Source organism: Saccoglossus kowalevskii, chromosome 7, assembly GCF_978046115.1.
Source record: "Saccoglossus kowalevskii chromosome 7, keSacKowa6.1, whole genome shotgun sequence".
In the NCBI taxonomy this organism is placed as follows: Eukaryota; Metazoa; Hemichordata; class Enteropneusta; family Harrimaniidae; genus Saccoglossus; species Saccoglossus kowalevskii.
In genome coordinates, this window is record NC_140647.1 from 16627173 (window position 1) to 16645488 (window position 18316).

The window sequence follows — 18316 nt, forward strand, 5'->3', positions numbered from 1 at the left end:
GAGCCTAATAAGATTGTGTCTGATTGGCTATCCAACCCAATCAACTAACAGTCAGACCAATCACAGAGCTGCTTTCTGTTGACAGTTTATTTCAAATGTATTTTCAGCCTCAGTCTAATGACCTGTGCTCTGGTGCAACTCTTTGCAGATCTAAGATAAGATGCAGGAAAAAAAAAAGAAGACTAAAAAGCAGCATCATGAATGTACAAAATTTGCTTCCAGCCAAATTTTTATATGGCTTTTCTACAATTTTCTAAATTAATTTCGAATCAAAAGAACATAATTTCACACTGATTACAGGTCTTGTTTATCATTTTTGTGAAAACAATTTGCTGGTGTATTTAATTTTTTTTAATTGTTACAACTGAAAGTGACTGGCATTAAAAAACTGAAACTGGTCACATGATTTCAATGTGATCACCTCATTGCACAGTCAATGATTTAACCCCAATTTCAGATCTATTAGATTACAGACCCATGGACTCCGGTTAAAGTTGCAGTAGTGTTCAATCTAAAATATTCTTCCAATTCACGCACATTCATATCATTAAAATGTCACACAATAAAGCTTTAGGAATGATCTTAGAGTGCAAGGTACAATCCCTTGATTACCAGATCTGTATTCTTAAATTTACTTGATTTTCAAAAAAACAACAACAATAAATTAACAAGAAACGCACATTGATAAACACCTATTCTATAAGCATGTGTGCAGTGAAGTTCAAATACTATCAGTAATATAATCTGAAAACAACCCCTAAATTAGAGGGTTATCATTAAAACTTTACAAATACTCCAAATTTATTTAATTAAAAATGACCACTAACATGTACTTTAGCACTTTGTGAATAATCGTTAAAAAGGTTGTCAGAAATGGATCAAGTTTGCTGTACTTGAAATGCCACTAACATTTTCTTAATTCCCTTATAGAGCAAAAGCAGTAATATTACCGGTAATATGCAATTTACATGGAAGAAATCCTCTGACCCTTTCCTATTTTTCTGTAACACACTTGAAATGAACATGTGACATTCCGTGCGATTATGGGATAGATATTTCACTGCAAATATATTTTAGAATATTTGGAAAATACCAAGTTTAAAAAAAAACCATTTCAATCATAATAAAAACCTCTAGTCTCTGATCAAGTATACAATATCAATACTTAAAGCGGGGTGGGGGGGGGGGTGTTGTCACCTGCGTATGCAGCAGATGGCCATAGTGTATTGTTGTTTACAAACACACGTCTACCAATGAGCCTTTGCCTTTTTAGAGTGCGTTGTTATTTACGCCTGGGACTCAATCCCCACGTGTACGCAGGTGACAACCCCTCCGCTTTAATGGTTCACACAAAGATGGTGATGTTGGTTTATTTGGATTATTACGTGCCATTGATAGCGCAAATCACTGGAAATAAATGTCGTAAACATTCAACTTATTACGATTTTCATGGAATCGTTCATAAGCATTTTTTTCATTTCTCATTTGACTGTATTTGTGAATTTCTTTTGCCAAATCTTACCAATAATTAGCACAACTTTAATGAAATGAAACACAGTTTATGTAAGTACATATTGTTCTGTTCCCCTAAGGAATATGATGACACGCTTTCAGTCATGCAATTCACACTGGGACCACTATCAAATATGACACATTAACTCAACTGTGTTGGTTTCAACCATTACAATTTAGACTATTGAACTGTTAGATTTCCGCAGACAAAAATTTTTTCGTGATTTTTCTCAAACTTGCATGTTTACAAAATTCTGCAGTATTTCTTAATGCCCGACAATTTTTTCTTTCATGAAATTAGAATGATTTTAGATATTGCAAAGATAATCAGTATACATGTCTTTATGGTGTGTTCGGCCATAACAGTCATTACTGACGGTGGTTCGATGATTCACTCATCCATTTTGTTTTGAGTTTGATATGATGCACTGAATTGAACGGCGGATCTATGCGTCAGCTCACCGACTATGTCATCTGTGAATAAAGAACACAGTATTTAGTAAAAAGCAAAATGGAAGTGCACATGTAATTTGCAAAAAAAATCAACAATGATATAAATTTTCACTTCTGTTATTGCAAAAGGAAAATCAAATAAATTACTACATTTTAAATTTAAATTTTAAAAACATTACTCGTTAATTATTAAATAGTTTGTCTATACTTTAGAAATAACATCTACAAACTATATTGCATGCAAGTTTTCACCAACTCACCAGTTATCCGTGTAGACAAAGTCCCAATATGGCCGACACCGACTGCCATGTTTGAAGATGTTGACATCCGTGGTTTCCATGGAAAGAATGGTGCTCCCAACTTGTTCTGGTTAATAATTCTAGGACTTGATAAGATTTTTGTCCTTGATCTTTTATAAAAAGGGCGATACTTGGTAGAACACGGGGAAAACCTATAGCTGTATTGAAATATATTAGTTCTAGCATTCTCGCAAGTGTTTGATTTGTCAGCCAGCACGACAGGTTTCCTGAGAATTTGAGCAGTCTTTTGATACAACTTTTCGTTTTGCAGTTCATTCTTATAATGTGAGGGTGTGACATTTTGACAGTTTTCTGTAACATTTTGAACACTGTTGAGAGAGTTGTTACTTTCCACACTTTTTGTATTCTTAACAAATCCAGCTGAATTATAATTGCAGTCCATGATGTCTTGAGAGACAAGTCTTTGAGCCAGCGACCTCACTTTACAACCACTTTCTTCGGCACTAAGTTTTGCCGAGTTATTTTTCTGTGTTCCTTTATCTGTTACGAAACATGGCGTATCTAAATCAAGCAAGCTAGTATTATTCATATCCATATACTCCTGAAACACCATTCTCTGCAGTTTTACTTTTGGTTTTATGAGGTGATCAGTTTCCCGACAAGTTGCCTGTTTTGGCACATCATGCTTTGTCATCACATTGCTCTCTGGTTCATTAGAACAGTTTAAGTCCATCCCGTCCTGAGTCGCTGCACTCTGTATTCTCTGTCTGGATTTATCCATGAGTGATATTCGTTTTTTTTCATTCTGCAAGTCTGTCTGCACAACGGACATATCAAAATCACTGCTGCAGTCTGTGCTGAAGTCACTATCAGATGAACCGTTAATAATCCTTGCCTGGGAGTTGTTTAAAGCTTTGTCGCAGCTTACAGAAAAATAATCATGGCTTTCACTGTTGGTTATTTCAATGTCCATACTCTGTGTGGTGAACCCGCTATCTACTTGAAACGTGACTTCATGGTGCGTGGATACCTCGCTGCCAAACGTATCCTGCAGCGCAGTACTGTTTATCAGAGGGTTCAAATCAATGACATGCTCCAAACACTCCGCATGATTAACGTCCTCAGAGTCGCATATTACACTTGGTGTTGTCATGGTGGGCAACGAGATTGTTTTGCCACTGTCATGGTTGTGTGAATCCTCTCCAATAAGTTGGGGTGAATGACTATTAACTAATGATGATGTCATGCATTCAGAACCAATCAAGTAAGGGCTACCTCTGTCATGTGACTCAGATCTTGTGTTTTCATGGCATGGAGCATCACAACTGGAGTTGTCAAGAGTTCTCTCTACAAGATGAAAACATATTGGTAAGCACACAAGTGTAGGGCAACAAGACTTTGTTAAATTTACTTGTGTAAAATTCAAATTTAACTTTACTGTGCATGTTACTGCTCATTTTGGAAGAGAACTTCCTGTATATACTGTATTAGAAAACTATTATATATTATGACAATTTTTAAAATGATTTACCAATATTAGGATTCATACAAAAAATGTATCAATAATAATATACAACTTTTACATCCCATGTCACAGAACAAAATTCCCAGATTAATTTCACCATAGGAACGTGTGCAAAAAAGTTCACCATACCTAGCATGAATGATAACGACTTTACTGGAGTGTCCACATTTATCCTGGATTCTGATTGGTGGATCCGAGCGACATGTTTTCCTGATGTGATGGGAGATACTTCAGGTAGGGAAATAAAACTACAACCAGTACCTGCAGCAAAACAGATTACATAGCAAATTAGGGATTAAACTTGAAACGAGTGACCATTGATTACACGAAAGGGATATTATTAAACGAGACAAGATGGAAGATACTTAGTTAATTCACAAAAAAAACTGTCAATCAGTTTGAGTGAACTAAGTGTTAATATCCTTAATGTTATTACAATCTACAAAGCTTGCTGGTTTGAGCAGTTCACTTGTGAGAATCACCCACCTGAGTTACATGTACCTGGAGTTTTCAAAATAGACTTGATGACTGGCGACAGTGATGGCGTATCCATAGCAACAGAGCACGAAGACGATGCCCTAGTCAGAACATGTGGCGTTCTCAGACAAGATGATAAATTACGTTGGATTGGACTAGACGAGAACTGATTCTGTAAAAAGAAAGATTTTTTAAATGAATAAAGCTGTGAAAAAAGATATGCTGTTCTAAACAATTTTTTTCAATTTATAATTTGTGTGTCATGAAATTAAAGCGATAATTCTTCCTAAAATTTTTAAAAAATTTACAAAGAAACTTGATCAATCCTGTCTGTCAATTAAGATGGAGAAGTAAAAATATAGATTTGAAAACGTGTACATGTTTGTTATCAACTCGAACGCCAGTTGGCATGAGTGATTTTGATTGGACGTACCAATGGAGATGTTTTCACTGGCGTATCATGTGAGGAATACGAGCTACTGACTGGTGATATAGAGGGCGAGTTTTCACCACACCGCGTAGACTGCTGTGAGCTGCCAACATTCTTCACTGGACTCAGAAGAGAAGAGTTTTTGCCCTGGAAAAATAACTTCCGTCGCAGCGACGACAGGCTGACTTCATCGTCATAATCTCCATCCTCATTGTACGAGTATAAGTGACCTGCATAAAAAAAGATTGTTATAGGTGTTGGTGGTATTTGTTGAAACTTGGATTACATTTCTGTGCATAGATCTTTCAACATATTACCATGGTAATGCTAATAATTTAAGCTACCATGGAAATTAGCTCTGTAGATCTGTGTTCAGATTCTATCAATTTCTTTTTTTCTTCAGTAAATAGTAAGGGGTGGACACTTAGAAACGATGCGAAATAAAGATTGTGCAAATTATTGTACTTATTTTTGATGTTGTTGTAATTTTTTTGTTTTATACATCTTTTTTTTTTCCTGTCATTGTCGCTGTAGTTTTCATTTACTCTATTTGATTTCACTTACCCAGAACAGCTTGGAGATCCAAATCTGATGGGATTGTCAATGTTGTTTGACAGCATGCTGAAAGGAAACAGAGAAACATATAAGAGTGTGTATTTGATCTCAAAAAACATAGGGTTTATGGTAAATTAGTTTTTGTTTACAGTGAAACGCTTGACAAGAAAAATTTTCATATAACAAAATAAAAGGAATTTTACTGCTAATATCGATTTTACCATATTACCTGCTGAGGTTTTTTTTTCTATTTATTTCGGCTATCTGAGGAGCGGTAAATGTGCTAATGTGTAACCACCGCCACGCACGTAAAAAAATGGATTTCTCATGCAAATCTGTTTTATTGGATCGATATTGAAAACAACATAGTGCATTTATTGCTGTGATTACTAATATACAGTATCAAAACACACACAGACAGAAACATTTGACTGAAGCACAGTGGTAACAGTACCGTTAAAGTCCTATTATAAACCGCGGTTTATATTACAATGTATCAATTTAAAAATTGGGATCAAAAGCTCAAGTTCGGGGTGCGGTTTCTATTACGTACATATTGCAATCACTAAATGGGCGTGGTCATTTTTTGTCCACAACACATGCACAAAACAAACAATACACCGTACTTACCATCAACACCTTTGATGTTATTTTTGTTAATATTTGCACCTTTAGGAGATTGCATGGAGGTATCACTACAGTGTTCAGTAATGTCTGGTAAGAAAAAAAAAATTAAAAAAAATTGTTAAATCCTCATTTTGACTATATAATATTCTGAGTTTATTATATACTGTAAAATGACTAATTTTCACTGGGTTTAAATTTCACTGATTTAGTGTTTCAGGCATATTTAGTGGGTTTAAAATTCACGGTTTTATCATTTGGATAATGTGTTCCATGCTCAATTTTACATATTCACTGGGTTTTAATTTAGAGCATTTTCCAGTCAGCGAAAAAAGCCAAATTAAAACCCAGTGAATAATTAACCCCTTTACAGTAGTCAAAATGAGGATTTAACAATTAACAATTTTTTTTAATTTTAATTGTTCTAATCAGCATATTTCTTTGTTTCACCGAACACCCGTTTATTTTTTAGAAATGTACAACTATGAATATTATAGCAAGTCAAATTTATAATAACTTGAGCACTGGTGGAAATTTCCTTGTAAACCTAGTTAGATTTGAGGGCAGAGAAGAGAAATATCTAGTGAATAAACTTTTGTCAATCATTGTTATGTAATCTGTTTTTAAGCAGGCTTCCTGTCCTAACACTTTAACAGCCAGCCAGTTAACACCCTGAATAGTCACACGTTTTAATTCTGCCCATAGAACTTAAAATATACTGGTATTAGTATTAACCAGTTCACTTGATTTTTTTTAAACTATACAATGTACTTACCGTCTGTGGAAGGAGGATTAGGTGAAAACTTGACATGTTTGATTTGTCTGCTTTCTGTCCATGGTGATGGAACTAGCTCCTTCTGAGAGAAAAACTGTAGAATGGAAATACAAGATAAAACAAAAAGTGAGGAAGTGTTCAACAATAAAATAGAGAGATTCCCAAAACACATACACTAGACTGATATTATATGAACAATTATATGCTTTTTTAGAGAATTTGGTTCAATACAAGAAATTGCAGAATATAAATTCAGCCAAATGCCAACAATTGTTGTTTGAATTACTGAATGAGCAAAAATGAGAAAAAAAATAGCATGCTCGCTAAAAAAAAGTATAACAAAAACTTTATTCTCTGCTTTTGTACCTGGAGTTTTGATTGATAATATACTGGAACTGTGCCAGAACCAATGACTACTGTAAAATACTTTATTTTAGCTGGATATAATTTTCGCTGTATAGACTTTTTTTGTGATTTGCATGGAATTTATTTTTGACAAGTTGAATGTAAAATATAGGAAAAAAGGCATATTCGCTGGATTTTATTTTCACTGAATTATTCCTTCAGCAAAAATTAATTCAAAGCGAAAATAAAGTATTCTACAGTATTTAAATACATCATCTGCTGACACATTTTTGTTTTTCATTCATTTTGTCCATCCAAAATTAATAGGATTACTACAGGGCTATGACTAACAAGTTCTTTCTAAGTTGCCCCATATCAAGGATAGGGTACAAATAGGATTCACTACAACGTGTAGTTGTACACTGATACAGCCAGAACCATATACCAGTCATACACCAGTAGACACTTCAAAATGTTGGCAAATCTCCAGGACTAGTAACAAAATCAGCATTTCAGTATTGACATTAAGACACTTTTTAGCTTAACACATCGCCTGCTTTTTCATTCATTTGGCTATCTGTGAAGACTTTCAGCGAACAATATGTTTACAACAAAAAACAATTTATTACCTTATCTATTGCTTTTTGTGCTTTTTCTTCAACATCTACATCAAGGTCGCCACTGTCTTGATGTACAGTCTCATCAATATCAACCGGGTGCAATATTGCTAAATTATCAATTGACCAAGTAAATTCACTCGGTGAGCTCTGCACATTAAAAAAAACAAAACGTATGATATATTGTACATGTCAATCAGTATCATATTGGTATTTACATATATATCATTAAGTAAAGATGTCAGTTACTGGTAATTCTCATATCAGACAATGAATAATGGCAGTTATAACTGTCACACCCATTCATTGTTTAATATCGCATTTACCATTTTAATGATTTTTATTGATTTTAACCTGGCAAACTGCCAGTCATTGGATAGGGCACTTACTGAGTAGCAAAATAATTGCATGTTTATAAATATATAGTAATGACTGATTAATAAATATTAGACTTAATTTTATTATTTCTGCCTGCATCGTGACGATACTATAAATATCAAAAATTATTTAATCATGCAAACATGGACATGCAAAATTGCGAGGACAAGTATTTAACTCACAATTTCCTTGGACGGCGTGACAGTCCTGGCAAACACAGAAGGGCTGAAATGAGGTAGATGAAGAGTGTCCGTGGTATCGGCGTCAAACGGGTTCACAATTAAACCATTCTCACCAGGTAAAACACCATCAACTTCGTCCATTCTACCTACCATCTAATCATCGGAACCACTTAACTACAAAACAATGAGCATTAAAACTAGATCAATTGTTACATTTTTGTACTAGACTTAACCGTTAAAAAAGACGGTGAAACACTTGCATATCAACAATCAGTATCAACGTTTTTTAGTTGCATTCTAGCATTTACAAAAAGGTCAAATAGTGAAAATACTCGAAAATCGTTAGATTACTCCGAATACGAACGAATGTACTTACCATATGTATCGAACTTTAAATTGAAAAATAACCGCTTCTGAATCCCGAGATTTGCATTCATTGAACAAGTATTCAAGTTCATGTGTATCTAGTCGTGACGGGAACATGAGGTTCATGTACCAGTAGCGTCGAGAAGATGGAAGGGGTACAAGTTCGATAGAACATGGAACGTGAATTTAGAATCACAGAACGCGGAGATCGAATGACAGACTTTTTGTACTTTCCACAACGACGCACTGGTACACATGTAACCACTAAGTGGTTGATATTGTAAAATGCGTTCTCTGTCAGAACATCAATGGCCAAAACATTCCAGACAGAGTAAAACACTTAATAATCAATCACAATGGTTTAAATCGGGGAACGCAAAACTCAATATCTTACCTCAACTCAGCAATGTTTACAATAGAATATCGGAATGTACACATCGAATCAAATACTGCGCCTTCCGCTTCTGGAACAATGCCATCCAATGAAATTCTTTCGTTGCGCGTAGAGGTTTCTGGGAGACCTCCTAAGTCAATCAAGAATCATGTCATATAACTCGTCAGCAAGAACATTTCAGCTACTCACTGTGTACATTTGAGAATAAAAAACATTAAATTACACACTATACAATATTGTTTTTTTTAAATAAATGAAGAAAGCCAAGATCATCACAAATAAGTGGAATAATTTAATACTAATATCTACTCAGTTAGAGGGTGTGACCTTTGACCTATTGTTAAATGCCCTGTTGATAATCCCAAGTTACTCCCCTAACGATTATAACGTACTTTTGCAGCAATTGGCAGTTCTGTCAGTTCCTTTGTAATCTGAAAGAATATATGCAGAGGTGTGATAATCAGTCCACTGGCATTCCATTGAAATACACCAACGCATATTAGTGTTTTTCATTCGTGCAATTTTGTTTTGTTTTTGCTTTCCAAAATGCGCAACACAATAATATTCTTATAGTTGCTAAATCAGCTACTTACAAAAAACAGACAAACGTAAATTGAAAGATAAATATACAAGCATGGATGTACATCCATGATACAAGCAATAAGATATGTTATATATAGTATTACAGAAAGATGACGCCATGCTATTATTATCTCATTCTTTGTATCCTGAATTTAATTTTTATAATATCAGGTTTTCAAAATTGCTAGACCACTTATGGGTTTTTCACATATCACAGATTTTAAACGCCCCTGCTGACTCACAAAAGTTGCTAGTTTAACGATTGTGCTTTGGGTGTTCCTTCCCTGACAGTCCCTTTGTAATCACGCGGCATGGGGGCGGGGGTGTGATAATCAATGTTTTGAAATCACCCGGGGGAATCACATTCAAAAATAAACAGGAACCCACATATGATCGGCGTTCATACGTGCACTTTTGATTCACACTTGTTATTGTTTTTGTAAATGAAAGTATCATTGAACCTTGTCGTCGATTTTAAACCAGGTAAAGCAATTGCTATATGAGGTTTTATTAAGTTTTGTTTTCGCAACTGTTAGGCCCGGATTGGAGGAGGAGGTGGTTTTCAGTTACATAATATGTTTTTCTGAGGGATAAGAGACCTCCCAATACGAAAATGAAATGAGCAGATAAGTGAGGGAAGAATATTTACTCTATTATGTCATATTTTTTCGAGCTAAAACAACATCATTTAGGAGTTTTTTTTTTACATATTTGCTTTGGGAATGCCACTTTAAAGACGAGACTCAGGTTCGTGAGCGCTTATATTCATATATTCATTGTCGTATGGGGCCAGAGAGACTACCTAGGGCCCTGATGGAAAACTTCTCAATTTATGAAGAAATTACAGTTTGTATTTATTCTACTCAAAATTTCTTTTCGTTTTAATAAGTTCATCGAACAATGCGATACATACAGTTATTGGTATTCTAAATTGAGAATATTCTGTGAAAAAAATGAAGTGTTACATCGATCCGGCGTCAGTCAGACCTCTATTGAAGTACTCCTCACGTGCAGTTAACCTAATGAACATGTTTTTTTATTTCAAAATTATAATAATAATAATAATAATAATAATAATAATAATTATTATTGCATCTTTAGAAATACAGTATTTCTATCAGTACAGTAGCAATAAAAGTATAATAATAATGAAATAATAAAGAAAGAGAAAATATTATAATGTTAAGTATAAAAGTAAAAATGTAATGTGTTAAATTTTTTACTAATACTAATAAGTTTAATAATAATAAAACTAAGAATAATAATAATAAAATTCAAAGCTATCAACTATCTATTCTTTCTTGAAAGGCTTTGTAAATAAACTGTGAAACCTTTTTTATAATTTCACAATCATCTGCACTGAGCAATCGAATGAATGTATTGTGTGCATCATGTGATAGAAAATTAAATTCAGACATAAGTTGTTGGCGCAAGTTTCCATATTTTGGACAGATCATGAGAAAGTGAAATTCATCCTCAATCACATTCATGTTGCACTGTTTGCATTTTCTTTCATTTACTGGTGTTTTAGGGTGTGTGTACCTGCCCTTTTCAATTTCAAGTTTGTGTGTGCTTGTCCTCAATTTTAGTAATGCATTTCTATGGTTAATGTTTTGTAGTGTCAAATACGGCTCAAAAGAGTATTTAAATTTGATTTTTGCAAATGTTCTAAGTTTACTATTATCATTTGAGATTTGTGACTTCCACTGGTTTACATATTTTTGTTTTATATTTGCTTCAATGTTATTTATAATCTTATGAATGTTTCTTTTTGGAATACCTGTTGTAAAATTTATTAATGATGTGTAATAATTATCTTTTAATATTTTATTTACTGATGATAACCATGTATGTTGCTGTGATTTTCGTTGTTCATAGTATGCTTGTTTTGCAAGGTTATCCTCTGGCATATCTTTTAGTCTTAACCAGTATTTTATTAGCATTTTTTAAATTTCTATTAATAGTGGTAGTTCGCCCATTTCGCTCCTACATGCTGCGTTGCTTGTATATCTGTTTAAACAAAGTGTTCTCTTACAAAATTTTAAGTGAGTTTTCTCAATTGGACATTTCTCCCATTTTCCAAAATCCAAAATGTCTTATCCCCAGACATCTGCGCTATAGAGTAAAATGGGTTTAATGTTTGAATGAAATAATTTCAGAAAAAGTTTGATGTCAGTGTTCCCTTCCAATGTTTTTTTCAGTATAAACATAGCTTTGCATGCTTTCTCTGCTAATGTTTTCTTTGCTTCTATAAAATTTCCAGATGATGAGATTATTATCCCAAGATAAGTATAACTTGTCACACAGCAAATAATTGTATTTTTGTAATAGAAGTATTCAGATGTTTTTAATGATTTATTCCTAAAAATTAAGATTTTTGTTTTTGATAAATTTATTTCTAGGTTCCATTCAGAACAATATGTCTCCAAAATATTTATTAAATTTTGCAAACCGGGTGCTGTTTGAGACATAAGAACTAAATCATCTGCATTAAATAATGATGATACAGTTTTATCATTCAGTATGGCTGGATTGAGTTGTTCATGACTGGAATTGAATGATGTACTTAAATCATTTATGAAAAGATTGAAAAGCGTTGGACTCATCACACAGCCCTGTTTTACTCCTTTTTTAATTTCGAACATACAGGTGATTTTGTGCCCTGATTTTATGGTTGCGTATGTCTGGAGATACATGTTTTTTATAACTAAATATAGTTTACCATTAATACAAGCCTTTAAAAGTTTATAAAATAGCCCATTTCTCCATACATTATCAAAAGCTTTTTGAAAATCTACAAAGCAACAATAGAATTTTTTATTCTTTTTAAGATATTTTTCAATTATTGTTTTAAGTACAAATATTTGATCTGTTGTGCGATGATTTCTTCTGAATCCTGCTTGATTTATTGCTGATAATTTTGTTGTCCTCTAAATAATGTGTAAGTCTTAGGTTTATGATAGAGCAGAACGCTTTGCCGATACTGCTGGAGACAGAAATTCCTCTGTAATTATTTGGATCATGACTGTCCCCTCTCTTATATAGGTGTGTTATGATGCTGGTATTCCACATGTCTGGAAATATACCTGCATCTAGTATTAAATTGAATAATTTTGAGCCATGTTTCAATAATTCAGAACATATACCATCATAACCAGCAGATTTTTTAGATTCAAGACAGTTTATTGATAGTTTAGTTTCTTTTTCTGTTATGTTTTTATTTATATTGAGGTCATGTGAGATATTTTTTTCTAGATTTGTTATTTTAGTATGTATGTTGTTGTCACTATTCTGAGTGGTATTTTCATTTAAAATTTTGTAGTATTGTAACCATTTCTCAGGTGATATTGGGTTGTTGCTGTCTTTCTTTGAATCTTTCATAGCATTTATAATTTTCCAAAATTCTTTTGGGTTTTTTTTTTTGAGATTTGATAGTTTGTTTAGTAACAAATTTTGTTCCTCTCTTTTTTTCTTTTTAATAAATCGTTTGAATTTTTTCTTTTTACTGTAATATGTCTCACGAAGGTTGTTATCATATGGAAACTTGCTCAGCAACTTAGCTGTTTTTATGAGATCATTTTTTATTGTTTGACATTCTTTATCCAACCACTTTTTCTTTCTTTTCTTTGACTGTGGTTTACACATTTGTTTAATATTGGTGTTGCTGAAGTATCTATTATAGAGTTAAATGCTTTAACTGCTTCATTAACCCCATCATTATTTTTTTCATATTTTCTCTCTAGAAATAAATTAATTTTTTGTTGTACCCTGTCTGAGGCCAATGTATCTTGATATGTGAAGGTGTACAATAGATTCCATTTCCATGTTTTGGGTAGACAGTATAATTGTTCTTTGTTTGTGTCCTTATCTAATGATGTAATGATATAATTATTCATTAGGAAACACGTTTAATTTTAGAGTTGAACTGTCAGAAGAAATTTAAAATTGGCGTTTGGAACAATTAAAAGCATTAATTCACAAAAAATAAAAAGCATTCATCAGAATATATCAATAATTCAATACTGTTAAGCCAGTACCATTTACATTGTCGTTTCTGTTAACATAATATCTAGCCACGCTGTATGATGTGGATTGGCGTGGACGGGTTTCACGGTCTCTACACGTGACTGAATAAACTCGGCCATTATACAAGACTGATGAATTATAAAGTACCTGGATACATGTAAACATTTATTTGGATTTTAAACTACTGTCTGACTGACTGACTACTGACTGACTGAACTCTTCGAACTACTGACAATCGTTTTATTGTAAAGTCAATCAATTATCAATAAATATTTACATCATATCACTAAAGCACTATCAACCAAAACAAAATAAGGCAAACAAACTACTAGTATATCAAGCTTTGTTAATTTGAGAAAGGCGTTTGACAGTGTCTGTACTGAAATTTAGTATGAATAGTAACATGTACAAAATCATTAAAATATTAATGGAGAAGTCTCATAACAAGTGAAACCCAATGTTTCTTATTATCATACTCGGGTGAAGAAAGTCCAGCACTATAATAGATTTTACAAATGATCTTCCAGGTATTCTTTTTGTCAATGGGCTTACTTCTATATTTCTCTAAGCAGACACGATTACTACTTAGCCGTGATGCAGACGATCACAATGAAGGCTTGCAGACTCAATAAACCTTTCGAGTACACTAATAACTGGAAATTGACTGTACACACAGATACAAGGAAACTAACTCTGAGTTGTACTGAGCTTCAATGGAAAGTGAAAAGAAATGCTGATTAAAGGGCGGTAGACGTCGCGTCACGCATGCCCGGGATATAGGTCTCATATAAACAAAGATGACGACTGTTGTGCAGACCACAGTCCCTGGTGTGGAGATACTGTACGCAGACCAACGAGTACAAACAGAGAGGATACCAGGCTTTAACTAGAATTTTTTTCTGGTTATTGGAAGGTATCGAAGGAGACCAAAAGGCCATATTCTCAAATAAGGACAGTATACTATAACCAAAGACACTAGAGAAGACGCGGGATACCGAATATCTGTTTGCATAGCGGTGCTGTCCCCCAAGAGATGTTGCACGTAACTTTCTTTCGTTACTTTCCTTTCATGTTTGCCGCAGTTGCATGTCTCTCTTCTCTATTGTCCTTGCTATAACCATGGACGTACTAGTACGTCCATGCTATAACATATAAGCAAAATGTAAAAATAGCTACTTTTTATTACCATTTGATTAGCTGATTTGGCCAATATTAGTTTAGTGGAGCGATATCTGGGGAGATGAAAGTAATTACAAATCTGCCGGCTTATATTTGGGGTCTCAAACATTACTCCCAAAATGGGCATTTACGAGAACATGGTAGATAATTATTTTCCTTAAAAAATTCGGCCAATATTAGTTTAGTGGAGCGATATCTGGGGAGATGAAAGTAATTACAAATCTGCCGGCTTATATTTGGCATCTCAAACATTACTCCCAAAATGAGCATTTACGAGAACATGGTAAATAAACATTTTCTTCAAAAGAAAAATACTCAAATATTACAATCGCATAACGAACACAAATAACACATTTCTTAAGGTTCGTTGGCACTCGAAGTGATTTCTTATGGGAGGGCCAAAAAGCGCCCTTAACGTTGATTTTTTTGGGACCATTTTTCAACTGGCTGCGGAGCACTCTCACCCAAAATGAAGGTGAACATTCCACAAGCGCTGTCTCCAAACAAGTGGAAAGAAGATATACATTCACCAGTGATTTCATTTCGAATTTAGCTTGCCCCCGTTTGTGAGTTTGCCTGCTAACATGCTAAACATATGTATTAGTCATGCCTGAAGTAACGTTGCTGGAACATTTCTTTAATCACAGTCCCTCTATCAGTCCTGATAGAGGGACTGTGCTTTAATAAAACAGTAAAGACACAACATGAACAAATAAAACATATTTGTTTTTACAAAATGGTAATTATAATTTATCATAAACTATAAATCTTGTGTTTTTTTGCAGCACACTGTGAGCTCAAACCAATAGTGTTTTGTCAATTTAAACTGAAAAACACCAATACAATTGTGTGGTGCAATTAAAAAACAAACAAACAAACTGTTGTTATTCATAAACACACATCCCATGATGCAATGCATATTAGAGAATTTTATTGTTTCATTGAAATGAATACTGTAGTTGTGTGCTACAAAAACAGATTCACCATACACCATAAAACATTATCCAACAGATTCATCAACATAAATAAAATAAAACATATTTCATTCAAAGTATCAAAGTAATGATTTAGTGTTTTAAAAGTGCTCAAATTTGTTTATGTATATAAAATGATGTTTTCACCATTCCATTTGAATCCAGAATGGAAGTCTTGGTGGGATTGTCCCAAAGGGCATAGAAAACATTTGTGGTGACCTGTTCCAGCCAGTATTTCTTCGAAATAGCATTTATTACCAGGACTCTATGATTTTGAATTTCAACTTGTATGTTTCTCATTTTTTTTAAGTGGGCCCCCATATACAAAACATGCGCAACCAGCTGTAATATGTGGCCCGCCAGATCTGTAGACATTGCTCCCCTAATTCTCTCGTCACAGAATACAGATATTCTAGACATAAGTGAAGTAAATATTGTAATTCGTTGCAGGCATAAAGTATGACCTGAAATTTGTACAGTGTGAATTTGGAAAAAATGGATTGTTCAAAAATCTGCATATTTCCTCTGGCAAATACTTTTTACACCATTACGCCCATCACTGTCAGGGCTTTAATTCACATGAAAGCAACATTCACTTACATCAATACATACTTTTTACTGATTCATCTAGGAAATAAATTCCCAAAGTTTATAGGCTCAATTTTATGTCGTTTATGAGGATTCACAAGATGAGATTGGCCAATAAACAACTTACTATAATAATACAGTTTTATTACACCGTAATGAAATTACAAATTCATTTTTGGCTGAAAGTAATAGGAGGTAAGGTAAAAAGGTAAGTAAAAAACAGAACTGCATGTATATTATACAGCAAAATTAAGAAATTATCAGTTGCTAAGGAAGGGCCATCATGGTAATCATTTTAGGTATGAAGCAGATAACAGTTGCGTAATAAACTATTATTATTATAATCAGTATATGTTCCCACAGAGAGTGTGATTGTGGTTTGTGTAGAACGTTCAGGCAGCAAAGCCAAGTTTCGGTCCAAATTATCTATCGAGGCAGCGATCAAGTTTTTTTTTGGCACTTGCTGAGACTCAGAAACTTTTGTGTATGTGCCAAAAAACGTGAATCTCCAATGTGAAGTCCACTAATATCCATCAAGCTTCCCAGCACATGAACAAGATCATTCAAAAACGAACTTCAATTAAAAATTCATACAAAACTGGTTTATTAAATAAAATGTTACATTTTTATAAAGGTAATTTTCAATTCATAGTTTTTTCGGTACGATTGGTTGACATGTGCCATCATAGGTTTAAGGTGACAAGTCCAAATCACCACAGCTGTTATAATGTCAAGTCAAGATTAAAAACTGATAAGGTGAAGACTTCACGTGATAGTCAGACATCATAGCAAGCTTTGTTTCAAGTCCTGATGTAGAATACAGTATGTCAACATAATAATTATCTTCAAATTCACCAAAGTATTCATGTAAATGTCATGTTCACTGTTCTACTGTGTCTTCTTTTGCCTGAAAGAAACGTATGTTACACAAGTGACATGTGCAATCCAACATAGCACACAGTGGCTATACAGTGGTTGTTATTAATTAAGACGTCAACAACAAATGATCACAGCACCAGATTCCAGAGAGCCAGAATTCAATTGCCCATATGTTAGGACATTTTGGGTTTTTGTATTCCAACCCTCAACAAAACTACAGCATTTTATTTTAAATGCTTCACACAAAAACAATATTGCTTACTTTTAGTGATGCAGTTTCTCTTCTGAGTTCTCTTATGACAGACGCCAAAGCTTCTGGGTTTACACCTTGCTCCACAAGGCGTACACAAATAGTCAACGTTTCTGAATCCAGACCTGTGTTCAACAATCGAGATATCTCCAGTAGTGCTGTGAACAAATATAGAGAGATATTGTACAGAAGAACATTTCTAATAGATCATTTCACAATAATAGGTTCACAACGATCATGCCAATCTTAAACATGATTCCTGAAAGAACAACAAACAAAATATATATTATATTACATCAAAAAATTATTATTATTCTGATGTTCTGCATAATGAACAGTGACCCTGCTTTGGGACTTTTGTCTGTTGAATACTAGAAGTCTGATATTTTTTTAATATTTCTGGTTTGTATATGCTGCTTAATGTTACCATGGAAAAGATTTTCGAATTTGGTGGCCGTATTAGTTGATGTGCAACTCATAGAAAACACACTACCGGGAAGTCATGAAACATTTGCCCCTCTTGAGAACAACTGTTATTTAGTTAGAGCTAGGGGGACTTAATGAACTTTTAACATGTGCCCACCCGATGTTGGACAATCGTGGGTGTCAAAGCTATAGCATTGGGCGGATACAGGATTTTTTTTATCCGCCATTGTACAAGTTAAGACTGTATGACTATAAACAAATCATGTCAACCAGGCATGTCAAGTCAAGCTCCCGGGTCCAGTCCAGGTAGAGTTGCGTCTTTTAACAGTAAACAGCATCCAAGAGTCAGTATGTAATATAGTTCATAATAAAGTATTTGTTATATACATTATATTGGGTTAGTTTACTTACTGTCCATGGTTTCCCGTGCGGCCGTCGTCGACGACGAACTGTCACGATTCGCCATTTTCAAAGTTCACCTGAAGGTGCGCCCTCCATATAGTTCTCGCCGAGAGGAAG

General features: G+C 33.9%; 3 protein-coding genes across 3 annotated transcripts; all 3 read right to left on the reverse strand.

Annotated features, from left to right (window-relative positions):
* Positions 1-1809: 1809 nt before the first annotated feature.
* LOC102808336 (uncharacterized) lies at positions 1810-2990 on the reverse strand. Its single transcript, XM_085501674.1, has 2 exons — positions 2226-2990; positions 1810-1986 (listed from the first exon to the last, which is right to left on the reverse strand). The coding sequence occupies exons 1-2, from the start codon at positions 2956-2958 to the stop codon at positions 1904-1906; spliced, it is 816 nt and encodes a 271-aa protein (XP_085357800.1). The 5' UTR covers positions 2959-2990; the 3' UTR covers positions 1810-1903.
* Positions 2971-9075, reverse strand: LOC146740551 (protein aurora borealis-like; the record flags this gene model as incomplete). Its single annotated transcript, XM_085501822.1, has 10 exons — positions 8894-9075; positions 8134-8307; positions 7586-7723; positions 6608-6705; positions 5843-5907; positions 5222-5278; positions 4661-4887; positions 4237-4399; positions 3880-4011; positions 2971-3572 (listed from the first exon to the last, which is right to left on the reverse strand). Coding segments are annotated over exons 2-10 (1635 nt in total), but the record flags the coding sequence as incomplete, so codon positions are not given.
* A 7747-nt stretch (positions 9076-16822) lies between these two features.
* On the reverse strand, positions 16823-18315 carry LOC100368118 (mitotic-spindle organizing protein 1-like). The gene is made up of 3 exons (XM_002733285.4): positions 18209-18315; positions 17384-17529; positions 16823-17149 (listed from the first exon to the last, which is right to left on the reverse strand). The coding sequence occupies exons 1-3, from the start codon at positions 18261-18263 to the stop codon at positions 17123-17125; spliced, it is 228 nt and encodes a 75-aa protein (XP_002733331.1). The 5' UTR covers positions 18264-18315; the 3' UTR covers positions 16823-17122.
* Between the last annotated feature and the right edge of the window lies 1 nt (position 18316).

Excerpts from the sequence above, each read along its gene's own strand:
- LOC100368118 (XM_002733285.4), bottom strand. The coding sequence starts at position 18,263 with ATGGCGAATCGTGACAGTTCGTCGTCGACGACGGCCGCACGGGAAACC. Across the intron at positions 17,530-18,208 it reads CGCACGGGAAACCATGGACA|CACTACTGGAGATATCTCGA; the intron begins GTAAGTAAACTA and ends ATTTGTTCACAG. Across the intron at positions 17,150-17,383 it reads GAGAAACTGCATCACTAAAA|GCAAAAGAAGACACAGTAGA; the intron begins GTAAGCAATATT and ends CGTTTCTTTCAG.
- LOC102808336 (XM_085501674.1), bottom strand. The coding sequence starts at position 2,958 with ATGGACTTAAACTGTTCTAATGAACCAGAGAGCAATGTGATGACAAAG. Across the intron at positions 1,987-2,225 it reads TTTGTCTACACGGATAACTG|ATGACATAGTCGGTGAGCTG; the intron begins GTGAGTTGGTGA and ends CTTTATTCACAG.